General features: G+C 40.8%; 1 protein-coding gene across 2 annotated transcripts; it reads left to right on the top strand.

Annotated features, from left to right (window-relative positions):
• The first annotated feature begins 760 nt into the window (after positions 1-760).
• Positions 761-15215, top strand: il6st (interleukin 6 cytokine family signal transduce). Of its 2 annotated transcripts, none has more exons than XM_076758047.1 (16): positions 761-938; positions 1375-1450; positions 2708-3004; positions 3362-3509; positions 4841-4995; positions 5173-5327; positions 6066-6228; positions 6624-6706; positions 7889-8153; positions 8611-8781; positions 9933-10034; positions 10739-10885; positions 11016-11156; positions 11332-11428; positions 11783-11864; positions 13312-15215. In XM_076758047.1, exons 2-16 carry the CDS (start codon positions 1387-1389, stop codon positions 13942-13944), a joined length of 2703 nt encoding a protein of 900 aa, XP_076614162.1. In that variant the 5' UTR covers positions 761-938; positions 1375-1386; the 3' UTR covers positions 13945-15215. The 2 variants fall into 2 exon arrangements, with proteins under 2 accessions (XP_076614162.1, XP_076614163.1); XM_076758048.1 differs by having other exon boundaries at positions 816-938; positions 1379-1450.
• Positions 15216-15330: the final 115 nt, after the last annotated feature.

Raw genomic sequence — 15330 nt, 5'->3', positions numbered from 1 at the left:
ATCGGTGATCACCTCACCAGGAGTCTGTGTGTTTCAGTTCTTCTGTCTGTCTCTGTTTTGGCGAGGAGAGGAAGGGCGAAGAGAGTGTGCTGTACTCATATGAGGAAACGCCAGTCCTCTGGACCTGAAGCCCTCTCCCAGGCCTCTGACCTGACCATTCACCCAGCAGACTGTTTCATTGTGCTGTTCCACATGTGCCTTAAAATTAACTTTTAACTGATTTTATGCAGCTCTGGCAGCAGTCTGCTCCAACAAATGCTCATCATAGCCAGTGTTATTGTCCGCTTGCCTGTTCTCTCTTCGCTTGCTTGCGTGGTTGGCACACATGTAGTCTACTCAGGTTAAGAATATAATTTTGGACATTAACCTTTTCGTAAATCACAGAGTAGTGATTAATAAAATGTCCATTTTCCCCCGTCAGACGCACTGTGAGTTGTCTTGTTTTTTGGGAATTAATGCTGGAGGTTCACGAACCTTTACGGGCACATGCCTACAAGTGAGCAGGAGGGGCGGAGACAGACTGGAAAACAGCAGTGAGGGACACGCAAACCGGGACACTCACACCGGAATAGTCCGATTCGTTGTAAGTGTTTGACAGACAGATTCTCTGACTAATCAGCCAACAGGATGGCCTCGCTGATGAGTTAAGCAGATCCCTAAACTGTCGCTGGCAGAGAAAACGCTCAACAGAAAAGACTTCGGTCCATCCGTATAGTTTAAGATCGTGCAGTTATGACGCAGCACCACGAAACGTTGCGACACAGCGTTCTCTTGACGGGAAGTGGGTGGCACTGACTTAGAACCACTGGCTCGGACGTGACACAAATATTAGCTAAGCTTCGTTACCTTTTCCTGGGAATTGTTAGGTTTTAGTCACAAGGAAAAATGTTGTTGATCTAGCAACGATTTTAACACGGACCAAAACTGACCTCAGTCAGGTGAGTTGAGTGATAACCTCTTGCTTTTGATTGCGGAAACAATATGGCGTTAGCAAGGGTGGCAATGCTAACCTGAATATTTAATTCGCAACACTGACTACTGTATAGATTTTTAGCCGCACGCTATTATGAACGTTTTGTATTTTTTTTTTTTTTAGAACATCTGAACATTGGAATAGCCATTATTAGCTAGCTAACAACGTAACGTGTCTTACCTAGTTAATGTTTGCGTGTTAAATACCTCAGCAAAAGCAAAACGATGTAATATCAGATCAACAACGACTAAGCTAAAGTTCACCTCGACGTTACGCAGTGGTAAGCCACTAAGACCAGTTGTAAAGTTTGTGAGGATGTAATTAGAATGTTGTACACATAACTGGTACTAGCTATATTGCCTTTTCCAGTCTGACATTATGTTATGTTATCATGTTCCTAGCTAGTCGTCGTCATGGTGTCTGTGCTCCAGCTGGTGGTGTTCGCTTGCCTTGCCGTTGTTCAACCTGCAAGAGGAGGTCAGTAACTTAAGTTAGTATTTTACACATAGAAAACAGCTAAAGAGTCATTTTTAGAGGATACCTGCGGTCACATGTACACCGTCACCTTCCATCCATCTATCTAGCTAGTTAGCCTCAGCCTGTTCAACTCGGTGTAACTCTGTTGAAGTTCAGTCTTTACTTGGTGGGTAAACACGGCTGGACAGTGGACAGTGACAGCCAACAAACATGAAAATTAGATCGTGTTGAGCACGCGGTGAGTGCAGGACACGAGGACAGACGGGTACAGATTTAACATATTCTCACTTAAAGAAAAATTCGGAGAAATACTACCCATTGGATGGCAGTTTAAAGAAACTTTTGTTATTACGGTAAATTTCTGAAGAAATTTATTGTCATTGTGCACGCACAGCAAAATTGCAATCAACCTCAAATGGTGCATGTGTGTTTAAGACTCATACATTTTCAAAGAATAAGTAAGACTGGTGGAGGACATGGAGGACATGGAGGAAAAATATAGAGTCAAACTAAGTCGAATGAATATTTATTATAAAGGGAGAATTAGCAATAATTTGCTGTTGCTATCGTGCTGACCTTTATTTTATTATGAAATTCCACTTCCTTTTTAAGTCATTACTTCGCCTGTTCCTTGTTAATGGTCGGTAAACATTGAGGTGTGTGGGGCGTGAACTTTTTTGGGTTTCTGATGGGAACATGCCAGAAGCCGGGAATCATTGGTCGATATCCACTGATTCACCAACTGTGCAGGGTTGACTTGAAAGAAACAGGAAGTTGTTGTGACTTGGGCTTACATAGTCCAAACTTGTCCAGATCTCACATGTTGGGATGTAAATCCAAGTCTGAGGACATGCTGGTACTGACTTAGTCATAGCGCCACCTACTGGCAACAGGAAGTAAGCGTTGTGTATCAAACATTCAGTCTACATTAAATTTCCGTGCTTATTTTGATATATTGATTTAAATCTTACTCAATGTCTGTTTTGTGTCTGTACCAAGCTGAAGGTCTGAGTTACGAAGTGGAGTACAGTCACATCTTGTGACACATCAAACAGCCAACTTTCTTGTTGGTTTTTGTGTTCATTCTTTAGACTGTGGGAGGAACGGTGGGTCATTTGATGCCTCAGCAGTCACAGTAACATGCAAAAAAACCCCCATTGTTGCTGATGCAAGCTCACTACTCATGTGTGTTACTTTGGTTGAGTTTGATCTAAAAAATATTGAATCTCAATAATTTCTTGTTTTGTTGGTCTCCAGAGAACCATTTGCTCATAGCGCCACAGTCTCCAGTGCTAGAGATTGGGACTAACTTCACAGCTACATGCATGATCATCAACACAACTGTAGTTACAGCAGATGACCTCTACTGGAATCTGTCTAAGACGACTGTGTCCGAAAGACAGTACACCAAGATCAGTAGATCTGCTCTCAATGTCACCATCCCCATCACCAGCGAAGAACAGGAATGGTTACTTTGCATCAGCAAGAAAGTGTCCGACTATGTTATCCTGAACAAAGGCAGATTCATTCATGGGATCATCCTTACAAACGGCTGTACGTATCTGTTGTCTGTTGTAATGTTTTGTAGTGTTTATTAAAATATATATTAGTTGTTTTATGCTGTGCAAACTTTGTACAACCTGTCTGCTGTAAAAATCCTTGAGCGCTTGCAGACCCACAACCTGTTCTTAATTTAAGGCTCTGTAGTTGTGGGTCAACACAGGTTTACTGTCCTGTGGATGGTTATGGTTATGAAGTATTTGTGTTTGGTAAAAAAGTGAAAATACTTTGAAAATTTTTGATGAGAAGTTCACGTCACCCTTAACTCTGAGTTGTCTCTCAAATATTTAAATACCTACTCTAAAAAAAACAGTTTATGAGATGACTGTGTGTCGTTGTCCCCAATGTCAGATCGTCCAGGGAAGCCTGAGAATCTGTCCTGTGTGGCGGTTCAGGAGAAATCGACCATCTCTCCCAAAATCAGCTGTGTGTGGCAGCCAGCAGGACGTCAAGCCAAATACGTACCTACAAGCTACACACTGAATGTTAACATCATCTCGTGAGTAAACATTTCTTCAGCATTTCTGTTTTGCTTCATTTAAGCATGGTGGGGTCAAGTCAAGCTGGCAGTTAAAGTAGTTGAAAGAATGTTTTGTTAATGTCAAAGTGGTTTATTGCTGGTGCGGAGGACTTGATAATTTAACTTTTGTCTTTAGGTTATCACTTGTAGTTTCTGACTTTTAATGTATGAATGTCTGTCTAGCATTAGCACATTACGTTTACATTCAATGAAATTGCCCCAAACAGCGATGAAAAAAGGGTGTAATGTCAAGTGTCTGATGCAGTTAAAAAATATTGAAAGACTTGCTCCAGCATTCAAGATTCAAGATTCAAGATTCAAGATTGCTTTTATTGTCATTGAGCATAGCCATGTCAATGAAATTTTTGTTGCAACCCCCGTGTGAAAAGAAAAGATAATAAAATAAGATAAAATAGAATAAGATGAAACACATCTAGATAAAATAAACTCACAATAAAATAAACTCACAATAAAATAAACTCACAATAACATAAATTCACAAATAAGATGTTATTGTGAGTTTATTTTATTGTGAGTTTATTTTATTGTGAGTTTATTTTATCTAGATGCATGACAGTGTATGCTATAGATTGTCATCTGGTAGTGTGATATAAAGCATTAAATAAATAGCAGACTAGAATAAGAACTTTTTCATACCCAAACACAGTGCAGCAGTGTGTTTGTGTTGCTCCGTTGTTAAATTTTAACAAAGGTGAACTCTGAACTGCAAATCTGCCAAAGCCTTGACCTCCTCTGGTGCTGAGCACAAGAGTCATTTTCAGACCATCAAAAAAATGGCAACTTTCATTCTTTCCAATTGCCTCGTGGATGACAGACACGCAGACAACCTCTGAACAAATACATGAATTAAGAAGCATAATTTAGCATCTTGTCATTTTTTGGACACTGTTGAACTATATAAACAGACAATAGCTTGGTGCATGTGTTAAAATAACAATAATAATAGTAATAAACTTTGCTTATTGCACTTTTTGTACGGGGAGTGTAGCTCTGTGTGCTTTACAGTAAAGCTTGTAAATGATCAAACACTGATTGTAATTGTCTGTAAAGCCACAGACATAAATGGTTATTCAACTGAAAGGTAAATTTTACAATTAATCAGTGCTGCAAGCTGGGAGACTTCATTCTTTCTTGGTATTATTTCAAGCCCTATTGTTTGCTCTTCATGAACAGTATCATGAAAAGTCAAAGTGGAATTGTTTAAATTGCAAGAATTCTGAGTGTACATATTATTGACTTGGCCTTGTTGCTGAGTTCCTCTCAATGATCTTAAAATGTTTTGTCAACAGTGGTCAGACCTATAATGTGACGACGACTCTCAACCAAGCCCAAGTGCCTCTGGAAATTTACCCCCATCACATGACACTAGAGATCTGGGTGGAGGCACACAATAAACTGGGAAACATAGAGTCTGAGCACCTGAAAGAAGATGCTGGCTGGTTTGGTAAGTTGAAGGCCATCTTTATGTCCGCTGTTTCTGATCTAGTCTGGACTAAAACATATAGACCAAGTCAGAGTGCTGGCTCTGCTGAAATGCAACCCCAGTGTGTTAATGTATAGATAATGGTTGATGATCGCCATCTCGCACGATCTTGATAGCTTGTTGTGTCTTTTGTCGTAGTGAAAACAAACCCTCCATCAGACGTCAAAATCATTTCAGAGAAGAGTTTTCCCACCTCCCTTCTCATAAACTGGATTCGCCCTATTGACGAAGAATATGTGAGATTAACATATCAAATCAGATTCTGCCCAAATGGATCTCATACTTGGACTGATGTAAGTATGTCTCATTTGACCACTCGTACGAATTTCTCATAGTGTGCATTTTCATCATAGCAGGAAAAGCATAGGTGGATGAATCCTGCTGACTTTAGGCACTTTTGCTGCTGTGCCACCGTCAGATTGACACTTGAAATATCTCAACTGTTTCATGGATTGCCATGAAATTTGGTACAGATATCCGTGGTGCCCACAGGATGACCCCTGATGACTTTACCTGTAGCATTGTGAGCAGGTCAAGGTTTTCCCTTGTCCTGTGAAGCATCTCAATTTCACCTGGCACTGTCAGAGTTACATCCAGTTCAACATAATTTTACCCCATCATACTGAAGGCAGACACAACACTGTACAGATAGAGGCAATGCACTTCAATGAAGGGATGATATTTCCTTTGTCCTTCCAATGTGATAAGTTATTTTACATGGAGATCTCTTTCAAGAATGTTAAGTGTCCAGATGAAGTGTGATATAATGGTACAAAATTCGGTACACATTCCTGTTCCCCGGAGGATACATCCTAATGATTTTGGCAATCTCCTGACATTTCCTCCAGCACCACCATGAGGTTGAACATTGTGCTTTGAAGTGAAATTAACCATTGGATGGATTGCAATGAAATTTGGTTTAGACAATCATATTCCCCTCAGGATGAATCCAGATAACTTCCTTTGACCTCTGACTGTATCTAGTGCCATCTGCAGGTCTAAATGTTGATTCTGTGTTTGATGTCTTTAAGGTACCTCTTGTGGACACTGCCAAGTATATACAGTCCTTCAGGCTACAGAACCTTCAGGCAGATACAGTTTATGTCACTCAGGTGCGCTGCAAAAATTATAGAGAAGGCCACGGTTACTGGAGCGACTGGAGTATCAACGCTACCAAGAGAACACCAGAGGACCGTGAGTGTTCTCACTACATTCACTAAGTAAAAGTATTTGACCACCAAATACAGCATGATGCTCAAAGACAAGTGAAGGTCTCTGGATTGATTAATTGTTTACTTATTAATCTGTTATAGCTGAACCCCGAATCCCTGAGACCTTCCTTACACACAGTCATTTATTAAGGCAATGGCAGCATCTAAAGAAAATTTGTACTAGTCAAAGAAAGCACCATATGTGGTTTGACTGCAACAGTGTGTGGCCATTGATCGCACAACACGACAAAAATACTTCACATGAAAAGACTGAACCTGTGAATGTGCCCTCTGTGCCCAGTGTAATGCAGAATTGAAGAAATGATGATTTTCCCTTTGTGAACTAAAATATTTTGTTTCCCATTTTCTTCGGCCTAGGACCAGGGAGTAAACCGGATTTATGGAAAATCATTACTGAGGGTGACAGCGTAAATGAACGACGAGTGCAGATTATTTCTAAGGTAAGTTCCCACATCACATTCTTTTTAACACAAGAAACTATCACACCTGATAATCTTAATATTACTGTTTGGAAAACAAAAAAAGAAATAATGTTTTGCCTGAGCGGTGTGTAGAATCCACAGTTTTATATAATTGCTTGGTGTAAAAAGAGTATCTTCATAAAAGTCACACTGTCATCTACTAATTGACTAAAAGATGTTTTGTATTGTAGTTTAAGTATTTCACAAATTTGGCACAATTTTCACAGCTGAGTTTGAAAGTGCAAAATGTTTAACATGCTCTTAACTCTTAAAATGCTGCAACCCCAGCCAGAAAATCAACACATTTTAAGACACATGCTAACACGAACACCCTGCAGGTGAACCCCCTGAAACATTTATCTGCCTGTTGTGTGAATTTAAGTAGCCCTTTTACTTGCTAAGGCCAGAGCCATTGTGTAAGTGAACATCAAATGCTCCTTTTGGTCCTCTGGAGCTTCTGCAAAGTGAAATTAACCCTCCAGTGATTTTTGTGTTGCATTTATGGCAATTTCTGCTTCAGTAAATTCCTGTTTCCCGTCATGATTTCAGTGTGCACGCAGCACCAGCCTTAGGTAGCCGGCCGACAGCAGATGAGTTACTGTGAGACTAAGTACAGTATCATGGGAGTAAAGTAGAGAGAAAAAAAAAAAGAATACTGTAGTTTTGGAAATTATTTTATATGTTGTCATGTGTGAAAATACCCTGAACGAACACTGTGGACTTCTGAATTACTGTAAGTGAATTATTTAAATAGGCTTTGTACAGGAAGTGTTTTCATCCAAACAAACTGTTGATCTCTGTAATCAGTGTAATACTGTAATATGTTGAACTGACTCGTATTTGTCGTACCTACTAGCAAGGGGAGCAAAGTTACTTTAGCTTCACATTTTGATGAAGCTAAACCAGGAGTCTCCGCCTGCTTCAGTCGTACTGGAGACACTGAAATTCTATTAATCATGATTTCCTCAGCTCAGAATAAGCCAGTAAAAACCTGTTCACCAAAACAGGTTAAGGCTGTCATTTTATCTTTTTTTCCCAGAAAAATTCTAAAACCAACAATAAATTGATCCTGTTCTGTACAAGACTTGGTGATGTTATACTATACATCAACCTGAGTTGATGCTGAAAAGTAACATACAGTGTGTGACTTTGCTCTGCCAGGATCCTGAGTTGGCCAACGGGAGGATAACAAGCTTCGACATTAGGATTCAAGACACAAAGGATAAAGTCAAGAATGGAAGTTTGGAGTGGGAGAGTATCCCAGTCAACAGGTCGGAGGCAGACGGCAGCTCTAGCCAGCAGAAGATCACTGCCCTTAAAGAGATTCACCTGGCTAACAGTAAATCTGTTCAAGTGTTTGTCATCGCCGTCAATTCTGTGGGGAAATCTTATGAGGCATCGTTCGTCATCCCTGAGAAAGCACATGGTAGGTGTTCATGGTCCCTCCGAGCTACAGAGCTACAGGTCACACTCTCATCTAGCACTAAAGCCTTTCATTGCAGACGTATCCCAGCTACTGTAAGGACTACTTTTAGTGATAGTTGTCTGTGGAAGAAGACTATATTAATTGTTGAGATGTTGTAATATCAATATGAAAAGGTCACAGTCACAGCAGTATAAACACAATATAAACATATCCTGGAGAGGAGGAGATGTATAGTTGTGTAGCAGAAGCCATTAGCTTTTTAATTTATGCTTCAAACTCTGTTATGGAGACCAGAGAAGTTGCAAACTGAGCGTACTGTGTTTTGTTATGAGGAGTTTGGAATCCGGTAAGTTCAGCTTACAAACTTAAGTTTTAAAACAAATCCTGAGTGAATCAGCTGTGGTCTAAGTCAAGTCAACAATGTGATATCAAGTGTATTTCTGTGTGTGTGTCACAGAGTACCCCCCAGTGAAAGAGCTGAAGGTGTGGCCCCATGAAGGCCAGCTGTGGCTGGAGTGGAAATCCCCCAAGAACATAGCTGTGTCAGAGTATGTGGTGGAGTGGACTGCTGGTGATCTGATAGACTGGCAGAGGGAGAACAAAAACACCACACGCACTTTCATTAAAGGTAATCTCTTCCTTTTAAAGTATCTGAGTCAAGTTTATAATGAGTTCAAAATGCCATAAAAGAGACATTTCACTCCAAATCTGTCCTTGCTGAGAAGGAACCACTCACATCCTGTGGATGGAGAGCAGACTGTGGTCAGCTTGGATGTACATAGTTACGACAGATTGTAGGGTTGGGTGATGTCTTCAAATTTTCCAACCAACGTTGATTTACTCCGATAAACAAAATGAATCCTTAAAATGTCTTTAAAGTAAATATTATTCTAAATGTTCTGAATGAGTTTAACCTTCCACTGGTAAGCAGTTATGTAGTGAATATGTCAAGGGCTTTTATTGTGAAAGGTAGAAAAACAGAGTCTGTAACGCACTTGGCAATGTTGGAATCAGTTAAGAGCTCTGCCATCTTGATTCAAAAAAATCAAAGGACATTAGTCTTCCTGTAAACACACCAGCACATGGCTGAGGAGCAGAGTTGTGTGAGTGTAAAAACAGATTTAAAATGAATACAACTAAAAAAGGAAGAAATGAGTAAGCAGCAGCACAGATAAGAAAGCCACAAAATGACGCCTCAAATGTTGCTCCCCGCTATTCTCTCACAGAGCAGGCTGCTATGGTTTGGGCTGTGTGTGTTTTTTCACTGCAGTGATGGTATGATGCACCCTGGTGGTCATGTGTTTAACTGCAGCTTGGCTGGTAAACACTGCACCAGTGTGTATGCAAGTTTGAGCTCCTTAACTACAAAATCATGGATACTTTAGAATTTTATATGTGGTTGTGGACCTCTGGTTTCTTCAGTCGGGTTTTCCTACTGGTCCAGTCCATTGAAAAGCATCTTGTTCTTATAAGTAATTAGTAATGTGAAAAGGAAGTTTATTGTTGCTAACAAAAATCTGAGTTAATAGTTTTTTGTCATGGTGGCAGCAGTACGCTGTGATAGGAGCAGTCATGTATTTTTAGGTTCTTTCGTCCTCTGTCAGAACCCGTGAATCCAAGCTGACAGCAGCTGTGTCCATGAAAGGGCAAACTACAAACTTACTACAAACTTAAAACAGCCACCTTTCAAGCATACAGGGTGTGTCATACTTGAATCTAGATATGGTGGGGTATCACTTTAAACTAACAGTTCATTTAACTCTTCATTGTCACTTCTAGGCAACCTTGAGAAGTTTGTTTGCTACAATATATCTGTGTATCCGGTATACTCTGGAAGGACTGGGAAGCCAGCAAGAGTAGAGGCCTTTCTGGAGCAAGGAGGTGAGATAACATCTGATATCTGACATAACATGTCTGACATAAGACAACATCTGTAACACACTGGAAGAACTAGATCATTTTGGAATCCTTTTGAAGTTTTGTGAGCAGTAAAGGCAGGGCAAAAAACAGTCATATGGCTGCAGAAAACAACACATTTCTGATACATGGGGAAAAAATTCTTCAAATGCAATAAATCAAACAAAGAAATAAAATGAAATGCAATATACATAACAACCATACATAACATAACATACGATTTGAAGTTTTCATGGCACATTAAAATCAAATCACTACACAGAAAACAAAATGGACAGGTGTTTTCCATCATTCCTCTGTTGTCCAGCAGAGGGCAGCACAGACCCACTCAGACTAAAGCACTGTCATGAGCTCTCATGATTCATTCAGTTCATAAAGAGCAATAGTTCAGCACTCTCAATAGCACCTGTTTGACACTTGAGCACTTGATTATGTCTCCAGGTGTGTCTTGAGACAAGCTTGCCTCACACCATGACAGAAGCTAATGTGTCGCTATACCTGAACATTCAGGACGCGTTGGGTCCTCACCTAACCATTTACTAAGATTAGGCCATTCTTTCCCTCCAAAGGGGGCGCTGCCTTGACATGAAGCCCGTCTGTTCTGTATTTGACATCAGATAGGATGCATTGTATGGTTAACATGCATGATGTTGCTGTTGTGATTGCAGCACCGTTGGAAGGCCCAGCGGTTAGACTGAATGGTAAACCAGGACGGAATGAGGCAGAGCTGGTGTGGACGGAGATTCCCCTCCACAACCGACGAGGCTTCATCACAAACTACACCATATTCTACACAAGTGGGACAGAAATACATAGTATGTACTGTCACATGGTGATCTGAATAGGCTTGAGTTTTTTGCATTTACAGATTTCTATTTAATGTTGACCTGCAGTCATTCCCAGCTACCCGTCTTACGTGCTGATTTCTATTTTGCGCCTTTGCAGAAAAAACAGTGCCAGCTAATGTCACCTCGTACACCCTGAAGTCACTGTTAGGCAACACCAAGTATGACACTTGGATCAGGGTTTCAACCATTCAGGGCTCTGCCAGAGGCTTTAATCACTCGTTCACGACTCTGAAATATGGTGAGTACAACCTTTCCTACATGGTGAACTGTTCCAGCTGTTTCAAATGTCCCAAAGTCAGTTTCTGCTTTCCATAGAGATATTAGATTGTGAAATTATGAAGTACCTAGCTTGAGTTGTGGAGTTGTATGTAGAATGCTGTCTCCTCTAAATGTCCTCTGTGTTTCCCCCCCAGCATCAGGAGAGATCGAGGGCATCGTGGTAGGAGTGAGCCTTGGCTTTCTCTTCATTGTTGTTATGACCATGCTGCTCTGTATCTACAAAAAAGACGTGTAAGTTACACTCAGACAATATGACCTAATATATATAGCAGGATTTGAGAGGATTTGAAACCGTGTGTTTAAGGAGAAGTAAGGTCACCATTTGTACAATTCTCTGCTTCTCATTCCTCTTCATGATGACAGGCTTTTCTGCTCACTTTTGAATGTGGCCACACATAACGGGTGTAAACTCTTGAGCTGTCAGACATGGTCGTCTGAAGTAGTTCATTTTGAGCATACCCTGACCTTAAGACACAGCACAGTCCACACTTGAAACTATTCACCACTGTCCATAGTCACACATTGTAGTTTAGGATCCACAGTTTCTAAATTGATGTGTAACCTTCTGCGTCCACTCTCTCACAGCATCAAGGAGAATTTTTGGCCTCGGATTCCAAACCCTGGAGAGAGCACCATTGGAAATTGGTCACCTGATTATCCTTTGAAAGTAAGGACTTCTTTTGTACTCACACACGTTAAGCTGCCAACATAGACAGAATTTAATAGACTGCCTGTCAGTATAACAGTATATTCAGTCTGTGTGTAGCAGAGAAACAGGAGTTACAATACAAATGATGCTCTTTTACCTGAAATCTGTCCTGTGTGTGTTCAGAAACTCAATCTATCCTTTCCACTGTCCATATGTCATGATTGGAAAAGAATTCAGTCAATTAGTTCCTTTTTTTCAATGCAGTTGTCTCAGGGTTTTTTTGTTTAGTGTTTTTGCTTGTAACATCCCATAGAAGAGGGGGGGAAACCTCACCATTGTTATTTCCTTTTTCTGTTCCCTCCTTCATCTTCCCGTTTAGTCGAGAGGAGGTTAGCCCCCGTGATGAAATCCTCCTTTTAAAATGTCTTTTTTTTCCCCATCTGAACTGGGCAGCATTGCATGGTTTCACCACACACACATCCTTTTGGAACATAAAAAATAAAAAGATCAATTTGAGAGTCAGCAGAGTGAGGAGATGGAAAAAAGATCAAATCTTTTATTGAGGGCTGAAAATCCCTTCATACATCAATTATACCTGAGTTTTGCATTATACTGTTAATGCTTCGCTGTCAGAGCTGGGCTCTTGTGAAAAGTCATGAGGTTCAATCTAACATTTACATCTCCTCATAAGGCCTTGCTTTAAAAATGAGTTTGCTCCAGGTGGTGCATACACATTTAGAATGGTGACTTCCATTCTTCCCCCAGTGTATTTTCCCTCTCTGCCTTTGGTTTGGTTATTCACTTATGGTTGTCCATATTTAATTCTCTCTCCCTCTCACACACACACACACACACACACACACACACACTCTCTTTTGCTAATGCTAAATCGTAATTTGTCAATAATCATAACCATCCATGCATAACAATGAGTTTAACATTTCTACAGTTTGTTGTAGCACATCAACCTTTTTTTAATGCCCCGCCCCATCTAGGCTGTGATTGGTCCGATCACAACAAGTGACGCTGACAAGTGCATCAGCTTAATGAAAAGCTGAGCATCTTTATTTTCAACAAAAGACACACGATATAGATAAAAAGAAATGGGGGGTTCCTCCAGCTGGCAGGAAGAATTCTGGGCTCCCTTGAATGCGTCCTTGTTATTACCAGTTTATCAGTTTATTAGTTACCATAAGTCTATTATTATTATACACAGTTACCTGCTGAGTAGATAAGGAATATGGAGGTCAGTGCATCCATTTCTCAAGCTAGCGGTTGGAAATTGAAATAACAATGCCCTAAAGATTGTGTCAAATGTTTGAATTTTAACATTAAAACGGACAAATATGGACTCTGACCTTCACACTGACAGTGTTCAGTATCCACAGATGAAAACGTAGAGTGATGTGTTGATTTTAGTCTGATTTTAATGAAACATTTCTTTTCAACTCTTCATCCTCTGCAGGCAGAGACACCAAAGGAGAACTGTCTGTCTGGCATCAGTGTGCTCGATGTGGATCTGTGTGATGGAAAGTGTGTGTTTGAGGAGGACAAGGCCAGTCTGCCTCTGAAGAAGGACAAGTACCTGTCTGAGGAGCACAGCAGCGGTATCGGTGGCTCCTCCTGCATGTCTTCACCTCGCCAGAGTGTGTCCGACAGCGACGAGGGCGGCGACATGGCTGACACCACAGCCAGCACCGTTCAGTACTCCTCGGTGGTGGCCTCCAATGGTTACAAGGGTCAGACCCCGAGCTCCCAACCCCAGCAGGCCATCTTTTCACGGTCTGAGTCCACGCAGCCCCTGCTAGATTCTGAGGAGAACCCAGACATGTTTCTGCAGGAGGGCAGCAGACAGTCCCAGCGCTTCCCGCGACAGCCCTGCTTCACACACTCTGCACGGAACCAAGACAGCACCAACCCTGCTGACTTCAACCAGCTGGAGATGGAGCAGCAGGAGGTGCTGGAACCTCTGGACTTCTGTCCTCTGGAAGAGGACTCTGAGCAGACAACGCCTACAGATGGCCACTCTGCAGACTGGCTGCCAACAGCGCCAGTCTCCAGCTACATGCCTCAACTGGGTGGCTACAGGCCACAGTAAAAACACAGACAGACCTAAATGTGTTATCTATGTGAATGATTCTGTGCCTTTTGTTTACGTCAAATGTTTTTTTTTTTCAAGCAGTGAAGACTATACCTGTATGTCTTTTGCACTTAACCAAGTATAAACAGGATGCTTCAGGAAAGTACTCTAAAGTGCAATGTGAAGCTTAGCTTGAAGCAGTAGTTTGCTAGCTTGGCACTCACACATAAAACTTCCACAGCCATGTCTTTATAGTAAAATAAAGCCCAAAACATATTCGACACATGTATGTGAGCAAGTTGAGCTACTCGGCAAATGTCACATGTTGCATTTCAAAAACTCTCCTGAAATTCTAAACATGACAACAGAGTTTCAAGAGCGATAGGCTGCACAGCAGGCAGCTTCAGGTTGAAGCCATCTTTGATTTGAGCTTCTGTTTCCGTCTCAGCTCTCTCTTACTGTAGTGCCCCCTGGTGGATGGGTTTTTACCCCTGCAGGGATGCTACAATAAGTACCCCTGACATTGTCATTTAACATGTACATAGTGTATGTTTTCAGCTGAAGTGTATACACAGCACATGAATGCAATCAAAAAAATCCAGTACATATCAATCAGAGTAATGCAGTGTCTTGCTCAAATGGCACCATTTAGTTTAAGGAACGATCCACTGCATTATTTGTAGGTGTAAGTTTAGAATGTTCATTTCATTTGTAGAAGCTAACATGATTCCGTTACAGCCAGTCCTGTTAAGATTGGCTTTCAGTCTTCAGCCCAGCCTGTGTCAGAGCTCGCATTACCTCTTCAATTCTTCTTATCTTAGAGTGTTCAAATACAATATTGAATGTATTGTTACCGTAAACAGCTGTCCTGTGCTTGTCACTTTAATAACCCTCTGATCCCCGTTATTGAGGATAACATGTCACTTTCTACTAACATCAGCTTGATGCTTTACAGTAAACACATAAAAAAAAAAAAATCTTGATTTACAGCTTTGAGTACATATTGGGAAACGACCTTAGTGTTAATGGCTTGCTTAACTGCTCTGAATTGCTTTGTGGATTGTGGAGTTCTGAGGGATGAATAACTGTCATGTTACATGAACAACAAGGGCAATTGCTGACTTAATGTAGTGTTGTTAACTTTTTTTTTCAAAACACTATTTTCAGTGTGAACCGTCAAAGAGGTTGCATTTCATAACCTGCTGACATCTGCTAAGGTTTTTTCCGTGTTGAAATGCTGTACATAGCTATCGTTATAAAACATGAAATAAATGTTTCCAAATGTAGAATGCTGCTTCTCTAATGTGTGTTAGTTTGGTAGTTACACTGTGGAGACTGGTAACTTGCACATTCTGAGCAATGAATGAAAAGTGATATGTACATCACACGTTTCAGGCAGCACCC

The sequence above is a fragment of the Chaetodon auriga genome, chromosome 19, assembly GCF_051107435.1.
Source record: "Chaetodon auriga isolate fChaAug3 chromosome 19, fChaAug3.hap1, whole genome shotgun sequence".
NCBI lineage: Eukaryota > Metazoa > Chordata > Actinopteri > Chaetodontiformes > Chaetodontidae > Chaetodon > Chaetodon auriga.
This window is presented reverse-complemented; position numbering and strand designations above follow the sequence as displayed.

Bases quoted from the DNA above. Each gene is read 5' to 3' on its own strand.
- il6st (XM_076758047.1), top strand. From the start codon at position 1,387: ATGGTGTCTGTGCTCCAGCTGGTGGTGTTCGCTTGCCTTGCCGTTGTT. The intron at 3,005-3,361 runs GTACGTATCTGT...CCCCAATGTCAG, and splicing joins GATCATCCTTACAAACGGCT to ATCGTCCAGGGAAGCCTGAG. The intron at 8,782-9,932 runs GTAATCTCTTCC...TGTCACTTCTAG, and splicing joins CACACGCACTTTCATTAAAG to GCAACCTTGAGAAGTTTGTT.